Here is a 25687-nt window from a genome sequence, read left to right as displayed (position 1 = left end):
TCATAGAATACCAAATCAGTTGGACAGAATTTGGGGGAAATGTGTAAAAAATGACATGATAATGATTTTTAAAAATGATATACAAGACCTCTAGAACATTTCCGTTGGATGGAATAGTGCAGCCATAAAAAAGTGTTGGTTTTGAATATTTTGCTGTAAATATCAAGGACTAACCTAATAAATGACTTGATGATGATGATGTGGGAAAATTTGATAAGACAGTATTGATGAAACTCATGTCAGTGCTACTTTACTATATCAAAAGAACCCAGCCGTTTGCTGGTCTAGAGCGCACCTTTCAAGCCCCCATGGTGCTCCACAAATTCCATTTGCAGTGGAAACCTTGGCTTAGGTAAGTAAATTGGTGGCTGCATGAAATGTATGGATGTTGTGTGTTTCAGTTCAGCAGCTTTGTGTTTGTTTGGAACTGATCTCTGGCTGGTTACCCACCAATAGATGCATTGTTAACTCAGCGCTCCCTGTTTGACCCCATAGAGCACAGAAAACAAAACCTGTTACACCTCCCATCAACGGACACACGCATGCCCAAACATCTGCCAATAACTCATATACACACTTCTGCATATAGGAGGACCTATTTCATCGGAAAGATATGCAATGAATGAAGAATTAGACAGACCTCTGATTTTATGTATACAACATAAAATCATAACACACATGGACAGGAAAAAAGGAAAGAGATAAAGGAAGTTTTTCCTGGCAACATAAGATCCATTTAGTTTTGAAATCTTTGTTTAGTAAATTCCATTGCTTTGTCTCACACTGCGTGCGTGTACTAACTGAACACCTAACAAAGGCGAGGTGTGATGTGAGATGTGAGGATTAAAACTTTAATTCATGAACCTGCCTCAAAGGCGAAATCCTTTTTTTCAGGCTAAGTGAACGTGTTCCCACTTCAAAGCCCATGTCATCAACAAGTGTGTGCATGTGTTCTCACCCCTCCTCGATGGTAACCCCGTGCATAATGATGGAGTTGGTGACTTTGACCTTCTCTTTTACAGCTGTGGAGTTTCCGATGGTGGACCTCTTTATTGAAGTCTTATCTGCTACCTGGCACAGCGCTCCGATGATACTGTCTGATCCCATCTAAGGGCCAAGCAAACACACACAGTAACATCACTCAGGTGCAAATACTTATATACAGGCCTCTCCGATAATGAAGTGCAAACTAGACTCTGAGAGAAATAAGTGAGCTGTAAAGCAGGAGAATTAGTTAAACCGCTAATTAACAGAGAAATGTAAGATTACAGAGATCCGAACAAATATTAATTTGACTTGTGGACGGACTAATAATACTTCTATTACATTATACTTACTTGACATCTCTCAGAAATGACAGCAGATGGGTGGACTGCTGGCTCCTCAAACAGCTTTGGAGCCTATAGTAGTTGAGAAAAGACAGAAGAGAAGGAGATATGAGAAAAAAAGCCCATGGAATAATAGAAAGATGATTAAATAATTTTAATGATACTGCTCGAGGAACTGGGCCATTGATTGGGCCAAGTACAACACTCAAATAAGCATGTAATTCTGCATTAGTGTCAGAATGGAAGTCGCATCATGTGCAATATATAACCTGTGACATCCATTAGGGGGTTAAAGGAAGACAAAGCAAAACAGCAAACACATTTAAGAGGCTGGAACAAGAGAATGTTTGGTATTTTTGCGTGTAACATTGTAGTACTATGCTTTATCTAATGAAATGAAAGCCACATATACATGTACATAAAACTGGATTCCCTTCAAACATTACACATGCATGTAGTATGTACAGAACATATACATTTGAAACTGTGTATTTAACAAAAAAATCCCAAAGGAGCGGGTACATGTCCAACTCACCAGTCGGTTTGCTTCTATGTAAGCAGCTAAAGTGTTGACGCGGTAGCAAAGGCCCTGGTCCATAATGTGAACATAGCAGCGGAGCCTTCCTCCATGGTAAGCCTCGCTCATGTCACCACGGTGGTCGTTCCAACAGGAGCGCTCCTGGGCCAGCTGCAGGAGAGGCTCGTCTCGTGATGAGATGAGGAGCTCTGGACAATAAAAACGAGAAAGAAAGAATGAAAGAGAAGAAAGAAGAGTTTGAAACATTCTAAATAGGTTACAATGCTGTGGCTGTTAAATTTTGTTTTCACTCTGCTTTTGATGTGTGAGGTTGTGATGTGTGCAAACACTCACCGTGGTTTGTAGAGCCATCAGTCTTTCTCTGATTCTGATCCTCTACGTCGTCTTTGATTTTTTGACTGTTGGTTGTTTTGGAAAACTGCTTTCGCACCAAATACGGTACCAACTCACCACGGATTGATGAGATGGACCTATGATAAAAGAAGAGGACACACAAAACAAGATTTCAAAACGCTGCAGATGTTATGCTTTCTAAGTCGTCATGATCACAGATAAATCAATGATCCTGGTTTAATGTGCTGTCTGTATCTTTATTGTACACAGTAATTGTTGTTGTTCTAATTGACACTTTGGTGAAAAAAGTTTAGCTGTGAGTGAAATACTCAATGTACTCTGTATCATTTGGTGCCATTTGTGCTCAAATCTGATTCTTTAGCAACAGAGAGGAAAAAGTCAAGATAACAGCACAAAGTGGCACCACAAATCCTAAAAAGAATAAATAGATTCATTAATTTAACCACTCCAAGTTCAAGTTCACACACTACTTCATGTCATGTCCGCAGTAATGTCTTGATAATCTATTAATTTAGAGGGTAATATGACAGCATAGTCATGTAACTGTATAAACCCATAACACCCATTTAGTCAGTTAGGGCTGAGCATTTATCCAGGGCACAAGAGAAATTGGTGGATATCTATTATTATCATCTTTACAGCAGTGAATGTACCCCGTTTTCAAGTCTCCCTCTGTGTAAACCGGGAGGTAACTTCCCCATCTTAATTTCTTCTTCCTCCTCTTTGCACTGTGCTGCACTGCACCCCCCCACCCCTTCACTTGCCCTCTATTACTTTCTTTTAAAGGGAGATTAGAATTTCCATCTGAATGACAGAAAAAAAACAACAGTTACTCTGTCCATTTCTCTCTTTGAGAAAGAGAGAGAAAGAGCATGGACAAGAGAAAGAGAAGCTGTTAAAAGAAAGTCCAAGAAACTAGCTGAAGAAAAATGAGTCATCTAATGAGAGAGATGATATATGGTGGTGGCAGAGGGTGCATTAGTGATGTAATGACGTAAGATTTATATCTACGTCTCAATGGCAAATTAGTATGTTGAAGTGTACCCCTTGCCTTAACCAAAAATATTCAGCAGTGGAGAAGAGGTGGAGTATAGATGGGGGATTTGTGTTTGTTGGCTTGGCTTTGGATTTATTTATGTGTCAACTAAAACTAGCACGGTGAGGACACACTCCATTTAAAATGGTTAAAATGTAAAACTTGGCAATAACACTTATCCACAACTTAACCTTTAGCCAAGCGCCCACTTTCCAAACGGACCATTTCCAAAAATATGTTCACAATACATATGTTGGCAAAGTCTCATCACAGCAGTCTCTTAATATGCCACCACAGATCTCCTCTTCCAGTGTGCACTGTTTGAAAAAAAACTTTGTCGGAAATGATGAGGTAAGACATTTTCTGACAAAATATCAGGGAAGACTTTGCTCAGATCTGATTTTGATAATCGACTGGTTGTGTGTGGCACAATATGTTGTGACAGAAAAATTTATTAAAACACCTTGTGGTGCTTAAATATGTACTGAAATATCAGCTATATCTCATCAGTTGGCTATTTGGGCAGCAGGGAGTGAAGTGCAATGAAGAATCCTTTTTTCAATGTCGCTGCATTGGTGTTCTCTCTTCATACAAGATAATGAGCATGCTGCATTTAGATCGAAAGTACATTTCCGGTTTTGTTGGGAGTTATTCAATGTGTGTTTTCTAGCCTCAAACAGTCAATGGACGAGATTCTCAACTGACTTTTTCTGTGATGACAAGCAGCTTCTCTTCCTCTTATTCTCCCTCTCTGGGAAACATGTCTCCTCTCAAGATCACACTGCCATCTATACTTGGAAATTAACAAGCAGCACTAATGAACTTTGTTATAAAACTTTATTTTCATTCATACTTTGTTAAAATGTTTGTGTATCAAACCACGAGGCCTGTTGTGAACTGAACTGAATCATTAGGTGAGTGTATAGTTACACTCCTACATAATACAATTAGGCTATTACTGACACTAATTTTAACTGCAAAATAATTTAATACGAACTGATATCATACAGATCACGTAGATCCTTTGACATTTAAGTCTAACTATAACATCTAACTATGCATCTACTGCCCAAGCAGCTACAGACGGCTCCCTGTGACACTGCTCCACTTCAGAGGCTAAAGGCATAACAGCCTGCCTCAGTGGCACATAGTAAAACAAATTAACACCTCGCGAGAATATCCTGCTAACAGGACCTTTCAAAGCCCTACACACCATGTAACCATTTTAACACTTGCTACAGATTAAGCAGCGAATGTGAATGTCTGTTTGACTTTGTGGGTTCATGTCCGAGTGAATGCATGTACTGAAATCCCATGTTGCTCACACTGCAGACATAAACTGCTAATTTTAAATTCAAAGTTGTCTACATACATATTCAAAGTCAGATAACAATGAAGAACTCACTTATTTTCAGCGAGAAAGTCCACCACTGCTTTTTTCAGACAGTAGAGGTGAGCGTCCACGAGGCCTGTTTTGATGTGCATCCTGGGATGTCTGCAGGTAAAAAGGGATTAACAGGCAAGAAAAGAAGGACAAATTTGACTTTTTACATATTGATCAGGGCCACTAGGAATAAAAAATGTCTTACATTTTACACACAAACACTCAAAAAATACATGCACATTTTCATCAGAGTATGCATCTGTGGAGTCCTATTGCACTATAGCTTTACCCTGGCTGCTACTTGGAGGACAATTTGCTTTGATTCTTTTCATCACCTGCTGTTTTTATGTTGCTTCACATTTACTGAAACCCCTTCTAATTTACCTCCGCTTTGCACTTAGTACAGGAACATTTGATGGAAACCAGACAGCCATAGGCTTACATAAAAGTCAAAGAATAGTGACATCTGTCTATTGTCCTCCGTCAGCTACCGTAGATGTTGCTCCACAGAGCTGCTGCCATGAGACAGGTTTATGTTGACACATGCACACACTCACCCACCCATGCATTCACTCATTCACACATTTACTCACAGTGGCCTGAGTTTGAACATGTGACATTTACGAAGCGAGAGCCAAAGAAAACCATTTTATCCTCCAGGTTTCAATAAACAAATCCACCCTCACCCACCCTTTCTGACTACCTATCCTCTTCTTCCTCTGCCCTTTCAATCACTACATCATAAAAGCTGCGGGGTGCATTGTTCCTAAAAACCATGCCATGCCAGTGCTTTTACATGTTGTAGCCCATTTACTACAAATCACATATACTTTCCATTACTGCTAATCATTTTTCAAAGCATGCTGCAGTGATTTAGATTTTTAAAGTTGTAAACGCAGACTTGATTTGAAAATCCTGTGTCTAATTACCACACAACAATAACATACCTTTGACAAAATCAAAAGCAGACATGATGTTCACTGTTCACAGTGATGTTCAGATCTGAGCAAGCTGCTTTATAATTTCAAACTGAAATCAGTAGAAATGAATGGCTGCCTGGGGGAAACATGAGATTCTATGTTATGTGCAATCAAGACACTCTGGGAGGTAGCCAAAACTAAAAATTACAAAACAATTGTCCCCACTGCCAGTAGTGTGGGTGTCACCAAAATATTTATGCCAATGAGGCAGTAACACTACAATTGGCTAATAGGGGAAAAAAAATTGATAGCCTTTCTAAAAATGAGCGTGATTGAGTCTTCACTGAAGGCAAGGGTTTGGGCCTGTTGTGGATTCCAGAATTACAGTAATTAGCCCCCCTGTGTATTGAATCAAGAATAGATTTTGAATTGAAAATCGTTTGAATCGAGAATTGATTTTGTATTGAATTGTGACCCCAAGAATTGAAATCGAATTCACATCCCTTATGGTAACGTTTGAGAATAAAATAAATATCTTTACTTTAGTGGTAGCTCCTCTTAACGTTACACATAGAAATTAGCAATAATAATATATATATATTAAAAAGGGCATGGGATTGAAGGAAAAGTGAATGATAACGCACACTAGATTTTTAAATTTGTCTTACTCTTCCTCTCCTGCGTTTATTTCCTTCCTTTCGCTTTCACCAAAATTTATTTTCTACCATTTTTCAGCTTTCTCCATTCCCCACTCTCTCTCCTTCTCTTCACCAGACTTTTCACTATAACTAGAGTGACTCCAGAGGATTGCTTGGTCACACATATTTTACAACCAGATGCTGAAAGCCATAAATCAAACTGTGTGTGTGTCCGTCTGTGTTAAGGTATTTTATTCAAAAGCATAAAAACACATGTGCGTGCACACACAGACTCGCTCTGTGGGTGTTGGTCAAATGTATTTATTCGTACAACATTTCCAGGTGTGTCCCTGTGTGTCCCTGTGTGTGTGTATCATGGGCATAAAGTGGAATTTATGGAAACACCCAGCATGTGACATCACTGTTTGCCACCTGCGGGTGGGCAGGAGAGAGAGCCGGGGAGAAATAGAGCAAGAGTACAAGTGTAGGAACAGGTGCCCTTAACAGTCTAGGGCAGCATGGTGAATAACAGGTCTAAGGGATGTGCAGGACTTAAGGCTTGAATTCAGCTTAATGCAGCTTCTGTTGAGTAGAAACGTGCCCAACTGGTGATATCAAACTAGCCTGGTGTCTTACCTGCAGTGCAGCAAAGCAAAGTTTATTTCTACGCACCTGATTGTGACTGACTGCCCTGTTTGAAGCATTGATTCTGAAGTTGGCAGAGGCACTCTTTATCTCAGGCGAAGCTGGGTGCCTCCCATATAAAACACTGCTGGAAACCCAGCATTAGCAACAGCAACTATTACTGTTAGGTTGTGATGCAGAAAGGTGGAAAAATGCAAAGCAATAGCAAAAATTGTTTAATGTGACACTATGTGTCACAGCAAGTACTGATGATGTCAAAGTACCAGTGAAAATTGCTCGGTAACATGCGTTAGGACAATGAGGGAGTTTTAAAGTACAGGTGCTGCAACTTCACCCAGTGCAGGAAATATTTTGGGCAAAGTGGAATGTGCCTCAGAGGGTGTGGTGCTTGGACATGATCTCAGACAGTCAAATTACCCATTCAATACTAGAACATAAGAGATGGGCCAAAAAAAAAGACCCCATTTTCTCCTAAATACTACGACCTCCATATTGGAGCTGTGTGTTATATGGAGGGCATGAAAACCACAATTGTATCAATGTTTCTAATATATTTCTATTTGGCATTACCCAGGTTATACACCACAATGCCTGATCATAAGGTTTTTTTTAAACCATGAAAGTATTCATACTGACTATGTGGAAGCTTCTGGAAACATTTTTTTCCCCATTTCTTTTTAAGGGTTGCTAGTCCTGATTCAAAACACTGGCCACATGCTACTTTTTAGTTTACACCTTTTGCAGACTACCCAAACCCAAATCCAACAAACATCTTGCATTTCCCAAACAACAGTAAACATCTTGCTTTTCCTAACAGCAGCATCACGTGATTTCTGGTTGCTGTGAGTGCTGTAGAGCTGGGTGTCGAGGGGAGCAGGAATTTAGTGCCTCTGCAGGCAAGGATGAGTCAACCTTGGATTAATGACTGACTACTAAAGTATCACTAAAGTCCTCAGTGGGAGAGAGGAGTCCCATCTCTCTCTCGCGCGTGCTCTCTCTCTCTCTCACTCACTCACTCACACACAGCATAATGTCTTATTTAGTTACAACTAAAACCCCACAGCGAATGATGACTCAGACACTGCAGATTGACTGTTAATACCCTCATTAGTAAGGTTTCCACTATAGAGCCATCCAGGCTGAAGAGCTTACGACTTATTCAGGGCATTCAACTATTGCCTCCAAAATAAAATGTCTGTGATTCCCTTAATACCATGCTTGTCTAATAGATGCTTATTTATTGAGCTGAGTAACATATATGAACCTGTGTTATAAGCCTAGTGTACATGGTCCTGCTGGTGTAGTATGGTTACTCTTGACTTGCACATTCTGTATGACATAATATCCTATCAAGTATTCATTGTGTAGTCTTAAAAATGTCAGAAAATTGTTAAAATAAAAAGGCCATCACAGTTTCCCAGAGACCAAGGTCAAGTCTTCCATTCATCTATCCATGGTCAACCGCTTATCCTGTGTACAGGGTCACGGGCGGTCAAGTCTTCAAATCAAATTTTTCTCGGAGAAATAAAATCTGTAACCAGAATGTGTTTGCCATTGTTGCTTGATAAATGACGATTAATCGGTCATCAAAATACTTACATTAAATCAACTAATTTCAGGGCTTATGTTTATGTTTTGCAGAATCAAAAAAATCTAAAGAAAACGGGAAATGATAACCAGACTGCTATGTATGCCAGCGCTTAGATTTTAGCTTTCAAGCCTACCAAATGATTCAGAGATTCTGACATTATCAGCATATAAATCAAATTACTACCAAATTACAAACAATTACCAACTTATCCGTTTATGGCCTCAAGTCGCTATAGACTTACATTGATGGTACCTTTTGACATTGATGGTACTTGTTACATTTAGGGACAGTACATAGAGTACTGCATAATTATAAGTTATGCTGTGAACCTGTTTGAAATATACATAATTAGTTTGTAAAATATGTTATTGCCTTAATGTAATCATGCCCTTTTTGTTGCATTGCAATGGAAGATATTTAATATTTGGAAGGTACAGCACATGTGGTATTTGTGTTGATTGGGTGTAAATTTGTGATTTTATACTGACTGTAACTAATGGCACTACCCAGAGTATCTCAATGGTTTTGCTAGAATATTTCTCATAATCTGAACAATTTTGAACTGGCCTATAAATATACAGTCAACCACTCCTCCAGGCCTACGTCCAAGAGACTCTGACAGGTGGAGCTGTAATGTATGAGGGGAAGCTCTGCTGGAGTCTTTTCACACCGTTTAAGCGATTTCCAGGTCAAACAATCTTACATGTGCGAAATGTTTTGAGCTAACACACCTCAACCGCGTGGAAACCGTGGAGAAGTAGAATTGCACAGGGCGGCGGTTGAACAATAATGGAAGGAAGGAAGAAAGAATGGATGAATGGTTGTATGGAGGGATGAACAGAATAAGGGTAATAAAGATCCTGAAAGAATGAAGTAAAGAGGGGAATTTACTCTCCAGGGCTAACAGAAAGAATTTTAACTGACATAAAATAAAAACAACATAATATTTTTACATTTGAGCTGTGGGTTGATGGGCCCCGCGAGGACTGAAGCCCTGTGAATGCTGTGTCAGCACAAAATCAAAAAAGTGATGTGGTTAAAAAACAAAACAACTTTGTTTCTTTAAAACTTGAGGCGATCACGTTAGGATCAAACTGGTGAGTACAAATGTTTCATGAATGAGGCAGTGTGCACATGTAAAATACAAATAACAAAGGAAGGCACCTGTGACGTGCCATGACGAAGTGACCTTTGACTGGATGGTGCTGATGTCCCTGGAATTTAATATAACTTATTACCTTAGGCGATAAATAGTGGATGATGTTGAGAGATTTAAATCTGTGATTTGTGTGGTTGTGTGATGTGTGTGTATACATGATCAGATGTGATTTAAACATTACAAGTCTTTCAATGTAAGCTATAAATGTTTAGCTGTGGGCTCGTGTTTCCATAACACTGTGACAATGTGTGAGTGTTTTCTCTCCATCAATGTCCACCTTGTGGTTGTGTTATATGTTTCTGTGTGTGTGTGTAAAATATAAAATGTGTGTGTATATATATATCTGTGTGTGTGGCTAAAGATTTCCCTGCGCAGGGAAGCATGCATGCAGCTGCTCTGGCCCCCTCTTATTGGCCAGAATTTACAGTGGCTTTGGCTCCATGAAGTATTTACGAGCTCCCAAAACACCCGCTCTTACACATATGTGCATTTTAGAACTGAGAAACAAAAACCTACCTAGAGTACTCTTCCTGTAAGAAAAATCCCCCACACCCGCCACAGAACTTTTAACCTAAAACACACCGACTGATTACAAACCAACACATCTGCAGCCTAACCAGAAACTACAGATGTACAGAACATATTTACCATCAGTGGAATCCCAAACACTGATCTCCACTGACCTTGAGACATAAATATTCTTCTGGAAACATAGTGCCCAGGTTTAATAACTTGCCAGTTTCGGCATGTCACAAAGGAGAATCATGTTAGAAGATACTGTCTGATTAGATTTTTTTTATTTTTAAGTCAGTCAACATGCATTAGAATTTTTCTGCATGTTGTCCTCAAATACTTTCTTCCCAGCAACATTTAGCCATGAGTACATCATGAAGTTGCACTACAGGTAAACAGACCTAGTTGTGTTTTCACTGGAACTACTTTCAACTGAAAAAAACCACAGTCTCTATGTTAACTCTTCACAGCAAGGTCTGCTGATTATCAAGAGTAAAAGAAGCACTGTCTCTGAAAACAGATGCTGGTGTTGCCGATGCCATCGTCCATCGGTCATGGCTGACAGACATCACAACGCTGAGCAGACATCGTGATTGTAAACCCCCCGCCCCCCCAGCAAAAGAAAATCTCAAATTTTCACATTATACCACCCTTTGAAAGCAGGTTTTAATGACCACGAACATTCTTATTGTTTTTAAGTATGCTTTGCACCTGCCTCCCCACATTCTGACACACACACACACACACACACACCCCAGGTAAACACCCTGTCTTGCCCCGCCTCTCTCCCCCAGTCTGCTCCATTTTCTCCATCAGCAGTATGTTTTATAAAGTTGCCTAAAAGACTGAGAACTCTTTTTTCCGTATATTTCCACCCGTGATCCGTTATCATGGCAGCAGGTGAGCCGAAAATTCGGCTTATTAATGATGTAGCCTATCAAACAACGGAAACCAACATCTGCACCCTGTGTGTTCACTGTTGCTTTACCTGGTCCATCCGTAAAATATCCACTGTGACTTGTAACGTAAGTTAATAATCTACCTTTTTTTTTTACTGAGTGAAGTCTGTGCGAGAACACATGCACATATGATGACTGCTGCACCCCTGCGCATGTGCCCGCGCCCCCCATGACATCGTCCATCCCAATCGCAGACTTCTTAAATGACTTACTTCTTCATGATAGACCTTCTAACTGATAGTCCGTCCTCCAGGTCTGCCTCATTGGCCATGAACAGCAGCCTCTTTCCCGAGTGATCCACTCCCACAAAGTCTCTCTGCTCAGCTGGGAAAAAATGCACAATATTTAATGTTAACACAAACTAATAGAGGTCAGCAACAAGTCACACATTTAACAATTTTCTATAACACTTTCTCTTAAATTCATGAGGTTTCCTTTTGTTGGGGAGTAGGCAATGGCATAACACAATAACAAGCATGAATAAAAATGATATATGAAGACCAATCACATGTCACAATTATGTCATGCATGTCATATATACACAGTAGTCTATACAAATCAATCTCATCTCCTGTGATGATTTTTTTTTTTTGTTACCCGTCTTTTTCTTGCCCTTCTGGCCAGGGACCGTCTCCGTGAACTCATGGGCTTTGCTCATTAGCATGGCCATTGTTGCGTTGTGGGCTCTGAAAAGATCAACCACCTCGTGAAGTGCCACGTCAGTTATCAGGTCACAACTCACCACCAGGATGTCTGTCTGAAGAGGGAGGTTGGTAAAAGAAAAGAGAGCGTAAAGTAAGACTCATATCCACACCAGCCTATTCATTTCACTGTTTAATAGTAAGATATTATTAAACTACCAGAGCATACTGGGTCTGCTGTGTTGGACTACTTGCTTCACCAAGTAAAGACATTTCTGGCTTTTAAAATATGTTTCTGGATTGTACTCTATTTTGGAAGAAAATCTTCCCACCTGTTGTGATTTTAAAGACATTTCCAACGTGACCCGCAAAAGCCCACAAAAACACAGAAAAGCATGAAATATAGTTTAAAGGACGAGTTATGTTTATAAAGTGAGGTTTGCTCACTCATAACAGTCATACCAGCATGCATGTAGACTATACACAAATATATATGGCGACAATGCTCCACATAAACACCTCGGGACATGAGAGCTTGGATTGTGTTATTGACAGAATTCACAACAGAAATTGGCTCACTGAGCAAGATTTTGGGACAGACATATGGAGAGAGAGCGACAGAGAGAGGGAATAAATGAATAACTGTTCATGGTCAACATCGAGCTTTTCTAAGTTTAGTACTGCCTGTACATAAGCCGTATATGTTTGAACTGTGCCCTGAATTACACATATGATGTTTGTCAATTTATTACAAAAGGTTTGAAGAGGAGTTATTATAAGACTAAACACTAAATGGCATTTCTGCTGCAACAAATACTCAGGCCACTGTTACAATGTAAAAGTAGCATTAGCAGCTATCCTATGTAGGAATCCATCTGTATGCTGTTATTAAGTACATTCGTGGTAGACCTGGGTGGTATGACCTATAAAATGCAATTATTTACATTGTTTATATACTGTATTCAAAGTCCAGTTCAACCCTTTTGCACTAGTTTTCATTTACCATTTACCATTTATTGTTTTAAAGACAATTTAAGTGCTTGACAGATGCCATATCTGATCTGTGTTTACCTTTCAGCATGTGCGAGTGATCATCTCTCTGAAAAAATATGTGGGAAAATAAATCAAGGCCACCTCTAAACCTTGCAAGTATCCAAAATATTTTTGTGTCCAGGCCAGGATAATTTTTCTATCATTCTCCTGGCAGAGTCTGACACAATATCACATAAATAACTTCCTATCTTCTTCTTTTACCCAGAACAACAAGCTAGGCTTGCTGGCTTTGAGCACCTTCCTATAACCCGATCCAAAAGCAGCACTGCTCTAACACGATGACACAAACAAAAAAAGGATCATGGTGCTTGATTTCCAAAACTCAAATGACAAAATACCCTCTTGTTTCAAACAAACAGACAGAGAAAGAATATTTCACCCCCTAGAGATTATTTCCATCAAAAACTAAAACTTCAACTATTTTCAGCATTCCAGCTATATAATAATGTGTAAACAAATGTAGGTTTTAAACTGAATATCAAAACACAGCTTCTGAATTCCTTAGACATGTTACTTACTCTGCCACCACTACGGGAAAAACAAACCCTACATCAGTCATTTTAACTTGCCTCCACGGATGTTACATGTCTGCAAGTGTGTATGAGTGTTTACATGTGGGTGCCCTCGTATTTGTGAGTCTGTGTGCAGTATCCATCTGTCTGTCCAGTGATGAAGTCTTTCAGCATAAGAACTAATCCCACCACTGGCACCAGCTGCCCTTAATGACAGAGACGTCTTTACTCTGCCTGTAAAAGAAAGAGTGTTTTTTGGGGGGGGAGGGGGATACTAAGGAATAAAAAGACAAAGACTTAACAGCCATAACTTTCATAACTGAAGAAAGAAAAAGAAAGGCATAAAGAGGTAGGGTATTTTAAAAAAGCAAAGGTGGATAGAAGGATGCTGGAGTCGACAACTGCCTATGATCAACAAAATACTGCCAAAACTTCAGAAAATGAAGAAATCCTTAACTGCAGCACTACACTACATTTTTGTCTGCCTTTTCCATTTTTAACTGTCGTCAGTTTTTTGCAATATACAGTTGATTTGAAATGCTTAAAAATTAGGATTGTGTGTTGGGGAAACTACAATGGATTAAAGAATTTACTTGATTTTGTAAGCACTGAGCACTGTGGTTGAATGTTGAAGAGTTGAATTGAGTTCTGTGTGGAGAGGGGTGGCATCAGTGGGGTCAAGGGTCGTGTAGTTGACCTAGGGGTAAGTCACAGCATAACCTGGTCTGGACTTGGCGACAGGAAGCTGCCACACTGGAGGTGTCTGCGGGAGATCTACTGACACTGAGACTCCAGAGACCTTTTTAACTCTCTTCTCCCTCCATCATGTCACACAGGCAAGCTTGCACACATGTTCAGAAACAGAGCGCATATGTATGCACGCACGCACGCACGCACGCACGCACGCACGCACGCACGCACGCACGCACGCACGCACGCACGCACGCACTAATTCACACAAATGGGCTTGCACAATCCCCCACACACAGACACACACACTCCCAGGCGACAACAGAGTGGAGTCAGCTGGAGAGACAGAGACACTTTGGCCTTTCAAGAGCCAGGATCTCTGGACAGGTCAGGACCACACACACTGATGCACACAAGCACACTAATGCACACTTGTCCCAGTCGTGGCTGACATCAATCCAAAACTACTGCTTACACAATCCTAACCCACCTTAACAACACTTGGAGACTTTGTATGTATGGTGATTGTAGCCTTTTTGTTTTTGTGCTTGGCCGATGCATTTTTATTCAAATAATAATATCTGCGTGGTTGTTGTCTCTCATTTGTCACTAAGGATTTTTTAAGTGTGCAAGAACTGTCTGTCACCTACATATTTTTCATCACTTAAACTAAAATTGAAAACTTTTTAAATTAAAGCTCTATAAAGAAATATGTTATAAGAAATCAAATGACTAGTACTATTAGTACACGTCTGCAGCTTAATGCAACTTTTATTTGTTTTCTTCACATTTTATTTATTAATTTCAATAATTATCACGATAAATATCAAATCATTATTTCTTTCAAGTTTCTTTCAAGGTTGCTTTTTTATGAAGTTAAAGTAGAAGAACTGTGGTTTTAAACTATTCGTTATGGTCAGAACATAAACACTTGCCAAACAGTGGATCACTTAACAAACCTGAGGTAAAACATTCAAAACAGTTATGATAACAATCAAGTAAAACCTTTTTTCAGTCTCTTTTTCTCAATAAATATGTAATTAGAAAAAACCATTGCCAATTCATTCATCATTCAAACTAATTAAAACAAACATTTATTAAACATTTGTTATATTGTCACGATAATTATCATTAGTGTTTTATTTTCCAGCCCTCCATGTCTATACAGATGAGCAACATCAACTCTGACCTGTCCCTTTATATAAAACAGTGGCAAACTGCTCCCTATTTATGAGCTCATATTAGCCACTTGTAAAATCCCTGTCCAGTGCAAAACTCTAAACAAAATGAACTGCTTAGCCTATAATTGAAGAGTCAGAACAATTCAGAAAACTCTAAATTCTCTGTTGGTACTGTGTATGAGAGAAGTGTCTCTCTAGGGTGTACTCATGGATGAATTATGATAACTGAATGCTATGTTCCAAGATGGCACCCATTCATTCCAACAAGTCCATACAATCTTCTCAAGTTTCTTCATTTTTCATGTCCTTTTACCACCAATCCACCACATTCTGATTCTTTGTAATTATGACTACCTCTTGTTTCATAATCCTTTCCCTTTTTAGCTTGCATACAATCATTCTGACAGGTGATTAAGCTTGAATAATAGTACAAATGTCAAAGAGGCTTTAAGCATACAAAGCAAAAAGTGCATGTAAAGTTCTTCTTTCACTAGTTTGACTTATTGTGAAAGACCTAAGTAATAATCAGGCATATCCCTCCACTTTTGTGAAACTTCAATGTTTAAAGAGTGAACAAAATAAAATATGCGGCTTGTAATCTCTCTATTCAATAATCAAGAGGAATGACCTACTCTCCTTACCCGGAGTGTACAATGATTCCTGTAAGTATTTTGTTTGATAGGTTACACCAAATCCCTTCATGGGAGGATGTTTGTGTAAAGAGATGAGTGAGTGTGTGTGTCCATACTGTACTCATACATCAGTTTGACAGTTTGAGTGATTTCTGTGCTGGGATTTGGCAGACCATGGTTACGGTTCTTCACTCATCACCCTCCAGTGTGTGAGTGTGTGTAACTCAATGCCTCTAATCTAGCTGGCTGCTCAAAGGATTAGGGACTCAACTATTCTCAATGGGAGCATGTTGGAGCGGGTCTTGTTAGAATGTGTGTGTGGTTATACTATGCATCTATTAAAAACTTAGAATCTGTACAGACCAATTCAAAAGCCAGAGGAAAAAACATTAAACTCACTTGTCACAACAAAGTCAGCATTTTAAATCTGATAAATCTGTTTTCAAAAGCAAAGCCGACTGATTTTGCTGTGAAGAATGTAATGAGCTGCAGCGGAGGACACTTATGTCTTCAAATGTACGTTTGATGTGGTACGCTCTAAATAGAGACTGTATCTGGAAGCACATATCAGAGGTTTTTTAAGTGAGACTGTGTGAGTGGGAATCCCTGGGATTTTTAGGATTTAGGATTTTTTTTGGAATCACGATAGAATTTAAAATTGATCTTGATTGAATGATCTGTAAATGACCAAACCAAAATAAATGAAAATGAAATGAAATCTTAGAGCCAAATTTGATTCCTGGTTCAAAACATTTGGTACTCGTTTTAGCTGCTTAAGTTTTATATGACAAAATATTCATCCGAGGACTAATGGTAATGTCACTGCAGAAAAATGCACAACATGTTCACCCACATGCTATTCTTTGCTTTCTTTGTCAATGTTCTATTGAGATTTGACCTTGATCAACATTATTTAGCTTACCTGCCAGTTAGGGTTCATATTGCAGTAAAGTAAAGCTTCAGCGCATATTGTGCTGCACAAAGTTAAGAATCTGAAAATACCCCTAAAAGCTTGCATATTGAGTCAAGTCAAGCTAATTCCTCAGGAGATTATTAAATAGAAAAAGGATCCAAAAGCTTGACTTCATTGGCAGGTTGGATTAATTTTTCCTTCTCCACAGCATCACAGTTGTGTTAACTTGTGATTTCTGTCTTACCTCAACTTGGTGTATTTCACATACAAAATTTTTTATAGTATTGGTGAATTAATTCAGAATCATAGAAGATAACAGTTGTGATTTTTAAGTAAATACATATTTCCCCCACCCCTAGAAATTGTAGAGGTGTAAAACAGGACGCATTAATTATAAATAAAGTACAAATCTCTATAAACTCAACAATTCTAAGCCCACCCAATCATTGACAATCAAACAATAAACAAGAGCAATTGCTTTAGAAATCCATCAACAGTTCTAAACTATACAAGACCTCAAAAAACATGCCTTCATGGTCACAGGAGGTCAGTCAGAACCATGGCATATACAGAGACAACATATACCCCACATATCCAAACACAAATGTTGCACAGATGTGCATGACTACATGATGAGAATAAATGGTGCACCCGGTAAACTGGCAGCACAGGGAGTTTGAGTCTTAACCATGACCTCATCTGTTTAGAGAGAATCAGATGGTGGGGTGGGGGTGGTTGGAGGGATCAGCAGGCAGGATACAGAGGGGGTCTGGAAATTGCGGTTGGGGGTCATGGACATGTGTGCCTGCGCATGTTTGTGTGTATTTTAAAAAGGTGAAATGAGGCACCTCTGCAACCTTGACCATTGGGGGGAGGGAAAGACACGGATCAGTGGTCACCCGGCCATACACACAACGCCCACCTACACCTCCTCCTCAATGATTTTTCTACTCTCAACCTGTCTACCATTTCTTTTTAAAGAACTGGCATTACACAAGAAAACAATCCCTCTCATCATGAAACTCTGACTTACAGAACTGGTATCGGTGAGTGCATAGTGCATTATTGGGCTCTCCCCTTCCACCGCATAATAAAGCAAAACTCAGTTGTTGAAGCTGTCATTATAAACAACTGAACCATGTTATCTTGCTCACACTAAGGCCCCATCCACACTATTGCATTTTCGTTTTAAAACGGGCCCTTTGCTACATTTGCATCTGTCCAGACTAAAACGGCGAAAACGAAGACGTAAAATGGAGAAGTTTGAAAACGCTGCTGGCCCCTGTTTAAAAACACCGGGTAGCGTTTTAGTGTGACAGGCGAAAACGGAGGACTTAAGAAAAGATGGGTCTCATAAGTCATGCAAAGCTGAAACACGATGCTACTGACAGACTTTTTTGTATTTTTATTAAAATATTTTGTAATATTTTGTGCAAATAACACTTATAGAATACACTACGTATTTAGCCTACTTTGCTACGACTCCCAGTCTGTTTTCTGACGCCGCAAAATAAAATCTGGTGTGGTTCTTCATCTGTAGTACTTTATTCTTTCGCCAAACTTTCTGTACGAAATAGACCATATTCTTCATGTTTACACCGGCACACACTCTGGAGCAACTAGGGATTAAGTGTCTTGCTCAGGGACACACTGGTGCATGGGTCACAGTGAGGAGTTGAACCCGGTTCTCTCACACCAAAGGCATGCGTCTTACCCCTGCACCATCACCATCCCACTTTTGTAATATAGACAGAGATCAACTCTGATATGCAGCTAAAACGCAGGTGTGGACTAAGATCATATTCATTTTAAAACTCAGTTTTTAAACACAAAAACGGAGTAGCGTAAATGGGGTCTAAGGTTGTAATGAGTCAAAGCTAAAAGAGCGCTTTCATTGAACATGCTCATGTTTTTGGCGAGCGGTGAACTCAACTTATCTAATCTAATAAATCTTAACTAATACCTGAGCGTCGAGTTAACGACGCACCCATGCAAATGTTTTGGGTCACAGATGTTGGTGTAGCACCGCTACGACAGTATGGCTAGTGCAACTAGTACCAGGTCTGAAAAAACAAGTCCAAACGTCCAAAAAGTTGAAGCAACTGACCAGTCTCTGCGAGTGACATTAGGAACAAAGGGCAAGACCATTAACAAAGGGTAAGACTACGGGCCAACAGAGTTCCTCCACCCAAGTCAAACAAAGAAAAAGGAAGAAATTAATCTGAACATGTCAATTTTTTTGTTTCAAAATTCTATTCAAAATTGTGAATGAGAACTAGGTCATTTTAATCTGTGTGACACTGGTTGAAAGTAACAAAGCTTACATTACGATGGAAAGCAAATTCACAACAAAACCTAAACTAGTTTTAGACACTTTCTTGCTATTTTAATTTCCCTTAAATCATTTCTGTAGGTACAAAATACAAGTACAATGTAGTATTAAAATTTCAAGAACATCTGGGGGGGGAAACTCTCACAACACATACACAAAAATGCACACACCTTGATCTTCTGCTGGATGTGTCTGAGAGCGTCTGCGGTGCCCATGTCTCCATCTTCCTGGATACAAACCACGTCCAGTTTCATCTTGATGTCCAACTTCATTTTAGGGTCTGTGCTCATCATCTTCTGGACCTCTTTGGTGGTGATCACGATCACTTCTACAAACACAGTTCACAATCAGTATTAGACATCATATACAGTAGATAGCTGCTAAAATGGTGTTTTTTTTCTTTGTAGTTTCTTTAAAGTTAATATGATCCCTCTTCTGCAAATAAGCTATGCATCATTTCTTCAAAAATAATTTCCCCAATGAAATCCACAAAAAATGTGCACATTGTTGCAATACAACAAACCATGTAGCCCACTAAAGCCTTATATACACTACATGTTGTTCCTAATACAAAGACACATTTTTATGATAGTATCGACAGTTCTCAAAAAGTCCTCTTGACCTGTACTTTCACTGGATAAACAAAACGTAAAAATAACAGTCTTACTCTCTGATCCTTTCATGAATGAGAGAGGTCATCAGGACCTATTAGGTGAACCTAAATTTGTATTCTTGCTCACACGGAGCTAATAACATTTTCTGCAAAGAACAATGCCAAAGATTCACAAGAAAAAGTCCACACAAGAAGTCTATTTGACTATCATACTACATAAACTTTAAATGAGGCTAAGACCACTGCTCCCCTTTTTATAAAGTTTGTAATAACATTACTAGACCAGTTTATGGATCTAGAACATTGCAGAGTCCGTCTGCTTAATTAGCCTTGTCTGCATAAAATGTTTTCTACCGGGCATTTGTTCACTCTAGCTCTGTCAGCCTAGTAAAACCAAATTGCAGGGCTTTGGCTAGCTGGCTGAACACAATAAACTTCTGGCCACACAGGATGATTATGTATAGAAAGTTAGTTTTATTTAGGCTAGTGAGGACCTACAGGCTTTTATAACAAACAGCCCTGTTTACTGGCAAGAACAGCATGCTGCAACAGATCCCTTTATAAGCCTTGAGTTTCTGGACCTACTGCATGCTGCTGCAGCACAAGAGACAGGAAATGCACACCTGACAATGGCTGATGATGTGATGACAAGCTTGTGAGAGCACGACTGGAATACGACTGAATATATTTTGTGCAGTGAATGGAGCAACCCCATGTTGCTGGAGGCAAGTTTACTCGCCTGTTTTCTAGCTACCAAACAGCAAAATCAGAGATCGGAAATCCTTTATTGATCTCCAAGGGGAGATTCTTACAAGTGCTCATTTTGCATATTAAGGTATAGGGAACGGACTTAATAAAAATAATTTAACTAATATACAAAACTAAAAATATAAATAAAAGGAGCGTGGATATGTACAGTATTATACAGTATTAACAGAATGTAGTGATAAATAGTAGTAGAGAAATTGATAGTTATAGTAATAATGAGTACTGGTGGAGTTAACATGGAATGGATACAAATCTAAAATATATATATAAGGAGTGTAGATAATTACAGCATTTTACAGTATTAACAGAAGTTTAATGATAAACTCTAGTAGTGAATTAAATAGTAATAGTAAGTACTGGAAGACACAACTGGTACATTTTACTTTATACGAGGTATAAGCTACAAGGTAAATTTAATCATTATATTACAACAGGATTGTAAAGTGAAATGCAGTTTGTAGTTCCTTTCTGCTACAAAGCAGACAATATATACAAAAACTATAAAATGGTAAACATAAATAAATTATATTGCATTTAGCAGTAATGAGGATGAATTTGAAATTAAGAGTCTCACAGCCTTGGGGAAAAGGCTGCTCTACAGTGTGGTGGTGAAGGCAATATTATACAAACTGCCTATTTATTTACTGTATGTTCTCTTCTTACTCCTAAAACTATCAGTAGTTGTAACCTTCAGTCACACGGACAAATTATGTACGTCATTCCTCGAACCCACACTGTCTTTGGTAAAAGTGCTTTTCAAAGTATTGCACCTTCATCTTGGTGTGAGCTACAGACCTTAAACAAGATGATTTTATTAGCATAGAAGATTAGAAAAACAGGATACAGGACTACTTGACCACTGAATGCACAAAACACTGCTAATTCATTGTTTGATGTAATTTTCTGTTTTAAGTCTGTTACCTGCTTCTTTTATGTGAAACTTTTTATGTTGATGTCTTTGCCAGGATTCCCTTGTTCAATAGATTCCGAATCTCAATGGGAAGTGACCCAATTGCAACATTAAATTCTGCAATTTAGCCATTACAATCGATTAGTTATTGTCTGTAGAACTACCATTTGTAGTTTCTTAGTCTCTGACTTCAATAGCCACAATGATTTATACACTGCTCAAACAAATGAAGGGAACACTAAAATAACACATCCTAGATCTGAATGAATGAAATAACCTCATTAAATACTCCTTTCTTTACATAGTTGAATGTGCTGACAACAAAATCACACAAAAATTATCAATGGAAATCAAATTTATCAACCCATGGAGGTCTGGATTTGGAGTCACACTCAAAATGGAAAACCACACTACAGGCCGATCCAACTTTGATGTAATGTCCTTAAAACAAGTCAAAATGAGGTGTGTGGCCTCCACGTGCCTGTATGACCTCCCTATAACGCCTGGGCATGCTCCTGATGAGGTGGCGGATGGTCTCCTGAGGGATCTCCTCCCAGACCTGGACTAAAGCATGGATGGAGCGAGACATGATGTCCCAGATGCGCTCAACTGGATTCAGGTCTGGGGAACGGGCGGGCCAGTCCATAGCATCAATGCCTTCCTCTTGCAGGAACTGCTGACACACTCCAGCCACATGAGGTCTAGCATTGTCTTGCATTAGGAGGAACCCAGGGCCAACCGCACCAGCATATGGTCTCACAAGGGGTCTGAGGATCTCATCTCGGTACCTAATGGCAGTCAGGCTACCTCTGGCGAGCACATGGAGGGCTGTGCGGCCCCCCAAAGAAATGCCACCCCACACCATTACTGACCCACCGCCAAACCGGTCATGCTGGAGGATGTTGCAGGCAGCAGAACGTTCTCCACGGCGTCTCCAGACTCTGTCACGTCTGTCACATGTGCTCAGTGTGAACCTGCTTTCATCTGTGAAGAGCACAGGGCGCCAGTGGCGAATTTGCCAATCTTGGTGTTCTCTGGCAAATGCCAAACGTCCTGCACGGTGTTGGGCTGTAAGCACAACCCCCACCTGTGGACGTCGGGCCCTCATACCACCCTCATGGAGTCTGTTTCTGACCGTTTGTGCGGACACATGCACATCTGTGGCCTGCTGGAGGTCATTTTGCAGGGCTCTGGCAGTGCTCCTCCTGCTCCTCCTTGCACAAAGGCGGAGGTAGCGGTCCTGCTGCTGGGTTGTTGCCCTCCTATGGCCTCCTCCACGTATCCTGATGTACTGGCCTGTCTCCTGGTAGCGCCTCCATGCTCTGGACACTACGCTGACAGACACAGCAAATCCTTCTTGCCACAGCTCGCATTGATGTGCCATCCTGGATGAGCTGCACTACCTGAGCCACTTGTGTGGGTTGTAGACTCCGTCTCATGCTACCACTAGAGTGAAAGCACCGCCAGCATTCAAAAGTGACCAAAACATCAGCCAGGAAGCATAGGAACTGAGAAGTGGTCTGTGGTCACCACCTGCAGAATCACTCCTTTATTGGGGGGGTCTTGCTAATTACCTATAATTTCCACCTGTTGTCTATTCCATTTGCACAACAGCATGTGAAATTGATTGTCAATCAGTGTTGCTTCCTAAGTGGACAGTTTGATTTCACAGGAGTGTGAATGACTTGGAGTTACATTGTGTTGTTTAAGTGTTCCCTTTATTTTTTTGAGCAGTGTATATTTATTCTATTTATATACTACTTGGGTTTTTAAACCAGTAATTTTGCCTATACTGTACTTATGTTTAAAATGAAAACAGTAAGGCCTACAGTCCTCGGGTTTGAGCAAGAGGTGATCTTTTCTCTTAAAAAGTCCTCTTTCCACACAACTTTTTATGCTTTTTGTTCCAGGTTTTCCAAGTGGGCCACATAAACTTACACTGGAAGTACTGGCTGTATTTTTGCTTCTTTACATTTTATGTGGAAACCAACCAAGAATGCCAGTGCACTGGCACTTTTGTAACACTTTCCACCCCATCCACAGACACACAGTATTGATGGAGGGCTAACAGCTCACATGTGGCCTCTACCATCAGACCCGATTAATGTGAAGCTCTAACGAGGAAATGTTACAGTGTTTTCAGCTATCTTTTATCTTGTTAATCATGTGAAGGATGAAATAAACAATCCGCATACATTTCATAATGATGACAAATAGTAAGAGTCAGAGAGTGTGTTTTTTCTTTTGCTTTAACTGATTTAAATGCTCTGCACACCCACACGTATTGCAGACCTCTGCTCAAGATGAAGGTGGGCAGGTCACTAAAGATGTCCCGCCCAAAAGGTTGCAACAAAACTAAAAGGACAGTGGCAGAGATGTCAATCAAGCACAGTCTATCCATACCCACACAAGAGGACTAATTATCAGCATCATTTTAATGTGGAGTATTTTTTAGTGTAGTGAATTTTTTAAGAGACCATACTTATGCTGAAAACACAAAAAATACTTTTCATAATATACACTAGTATAGCAGGAATTGGTGCAGGTGTAGCAGTAAGAGGTATTAGATGTAGTCATTGTAGTAGTAGAAGATGTACTTTAATGTCAAATCGAGCTCTCACCTTCAAAGCCCACCCTCTCCAACAGGTTCAGCGGGTACCACATGAGGGGCTTGTTGCCAACAGGCAGCATTGGTTTGGGGGTGTTGTATGTCAGATCAGTCATACGAGAACCTCCACCAGCCGCCATCAACACTGCCTGGAGCTCCATGATGTCTGCTGGGGAAGGCTAAGAGGGAGGGACAAACAGATAGCTAGAGTTATATTAACAAAGTGAAAACTTACTCAGAATAATATATATGTACACATATAGAGGCTTGTATGTGGATAGGTGTTGTATATAGTTTGTGAATATGTGCACACTTTTGTTTACTTGATGCTCTAAGTGGCTCCCTAAGACTTTAAATAACAGCCTTCTAAGGTTGAATGTCTTACAAAAGGTAGCCACTTGAAAAACCTGTTGGTAATGAAATGAATGAATGAACACTGTTTGTGGCTCAACACTGAAGCTAAATGACTACTGCACACCAAAGCGGGCATTGCTAAAACATCTGTGCATTTTACTGGCCCTAAACTAATTGTTTACTTGCTTTGACTATAGTTAGACTATCGGTCAGACAGTGAGTACATTGTTCGCTCTACATTGACAAGAAGAATAGTACCACACACACACACATATACATACACACACACACATATACATACACACACACACACACACACACATATACATACATACTCTCACACACACACATATACATACTCTCACACACACACATATACATACTCTCACACACACATTCACACTCTCACACACACACACACACACACACATATAACGTTAACTTTACTGTCACTAAAGTGACACTAATGTACTGCATGTTGCACGTTAACGTTACCGTTGCTGTCTGAGAGTGTACAGCAGTGAACAGGCATTAGACTGTGCAAGTACGGTCATTGTTGCATATATGGTACATAAATACAAAGACAATCCGAATTTCGTTCCTTTTGTCAAAATTAGACAGGTCACCAACACAGCAACCACTTCTTATCTGATGCAACTTAAGTTAAGGATTCACTGGCATATGGTCTAGCCACACTGCAAACTGAATCCACAAGCTGGCATTAACAAGATAAAGTTGTCATGATGATTCGCTCAATGATTGAAAAACGAGACTAAATGTACCTGTTAGTGATCCCGTATGATCCGCTGCCACATGCAATGACAGCAAATGCAGACGCATGTAAGTTGGTTGCTGTCACTGTTGTTAGCACTTGGCTAACGATAAGCACAGAGCAACACACGAAATCACTGTTTCAAAGGCAGCCCACAAGCAGCTGGAAGAGTCCGTTGAAAGCAAATACCCCCTCAGATACGCGACGGTTGCAGAAGTTCAATTACTCGTTAAATTCTCTGACAGAGTTTACGTAAAATAAGCTAACAGCTAGCATCGTATGACGACACTTTGGTGCTTTCGGTGAAAAACATCCGTGTAGGAACCTATTTCCTCTCTAAAGTGGTTCCGACAGAAAAGGAGAGGAGGAGAGAATATGTTGGTTATTTGCATATTACAATACAAAAGGCTTCACAGTAGTGGGAAATGTGTCTTTGACTACAGCACACTCAGAACACAGAAACAGAACATTACAACAAAATAACTTACAAGTGTTTTTAATATCAGAGACATTATAAGAGTATAAGAGCCTATAACGACTTTGTTAATATGTAGATCTCTCTAGTATCAGTTTGTTCTATCAGAGCAACAATAACAAAAATAGATAATGAAAAAACAAACTAAAATTAAAAAAAACAAACATT

The 25687-nt window shown here is 39.7% G+C and overlaps 1 protein-coding gene across 2 annotated transcripts in view; it reads right to left on the bottom strand.

The window, feature by feature from the left end:
- Positions 1-25355, bottom strand: part of eif2b3 (eukaryotic translation initiation factor 2B, subunit 3 gamma) — a 35069-nt gene extending 9714 nt beyond the window's left edge. Inside the window, exons 1-10 of one of the 2 annotated variants that reach the window (XM_038718068.1) lie at positions 25055-25355; positions 23932-24097; positions 19190-19347; positions 11663-11822; positions 11278-11389; positions 4662-4751; positions 2200-2336; positions 1864-2054; positions 1338-1400; positions 959-1107 (exon numbers count right to left, since the gene is read on the bottom strand). In XM_038718068.1, the coding sequence (XP_038573996.1) occupies positions 959-1107; positions 1338-1400; positions 1864-2054; positions 2200-2336; positions 4662-4751; positions 11278-11389; positions 11663-11822; positions 19190-19347; positions 23932-24079 (1208 nt within the window). In that variant the 5' untranslated portion in view covers positions 24080-24097; positions 25055-25355. Of the gene's footprint in view, positions 1-958; positions 1108-1337; positions 1401-1863; positions 2055-2199; positions 2337-4661; positions 4752-11277; positions 11390-11662; positions 11823-19189; positions 19348-23931; positions 24098-25054 lie in introns of those variants that run through there. The other variant, XM_038718069.1, reaches the window with a different exon arrangement.
- Between the last annotated feature and the right edge of the window lie 332 nt (positions 25356-25687).

This window comes from Micropterus salmoides, unplaced genomic scaffold (genome assembly GCF_014851395.1).
Source record: "Micropterus salmoides isolate LMB-PRFRI ecotype aquatic unplaced genomic scaffold, ASM1485139v1 Ms_hic_scaffold_14, whole genome shotgun sequence".
Taxonomy (NCBI): domain Eukaryota; kingdom Metazoa; phylum Chordata; class Actinopteri; order Centrarchiformes; family Centrarchidae; genus Micropterus; species Micropterus salmoides.
Note: the sequence above shows the minus strand (reverse complement) of the source record. Positions and strands in the feature narration are given on the sequence as shown.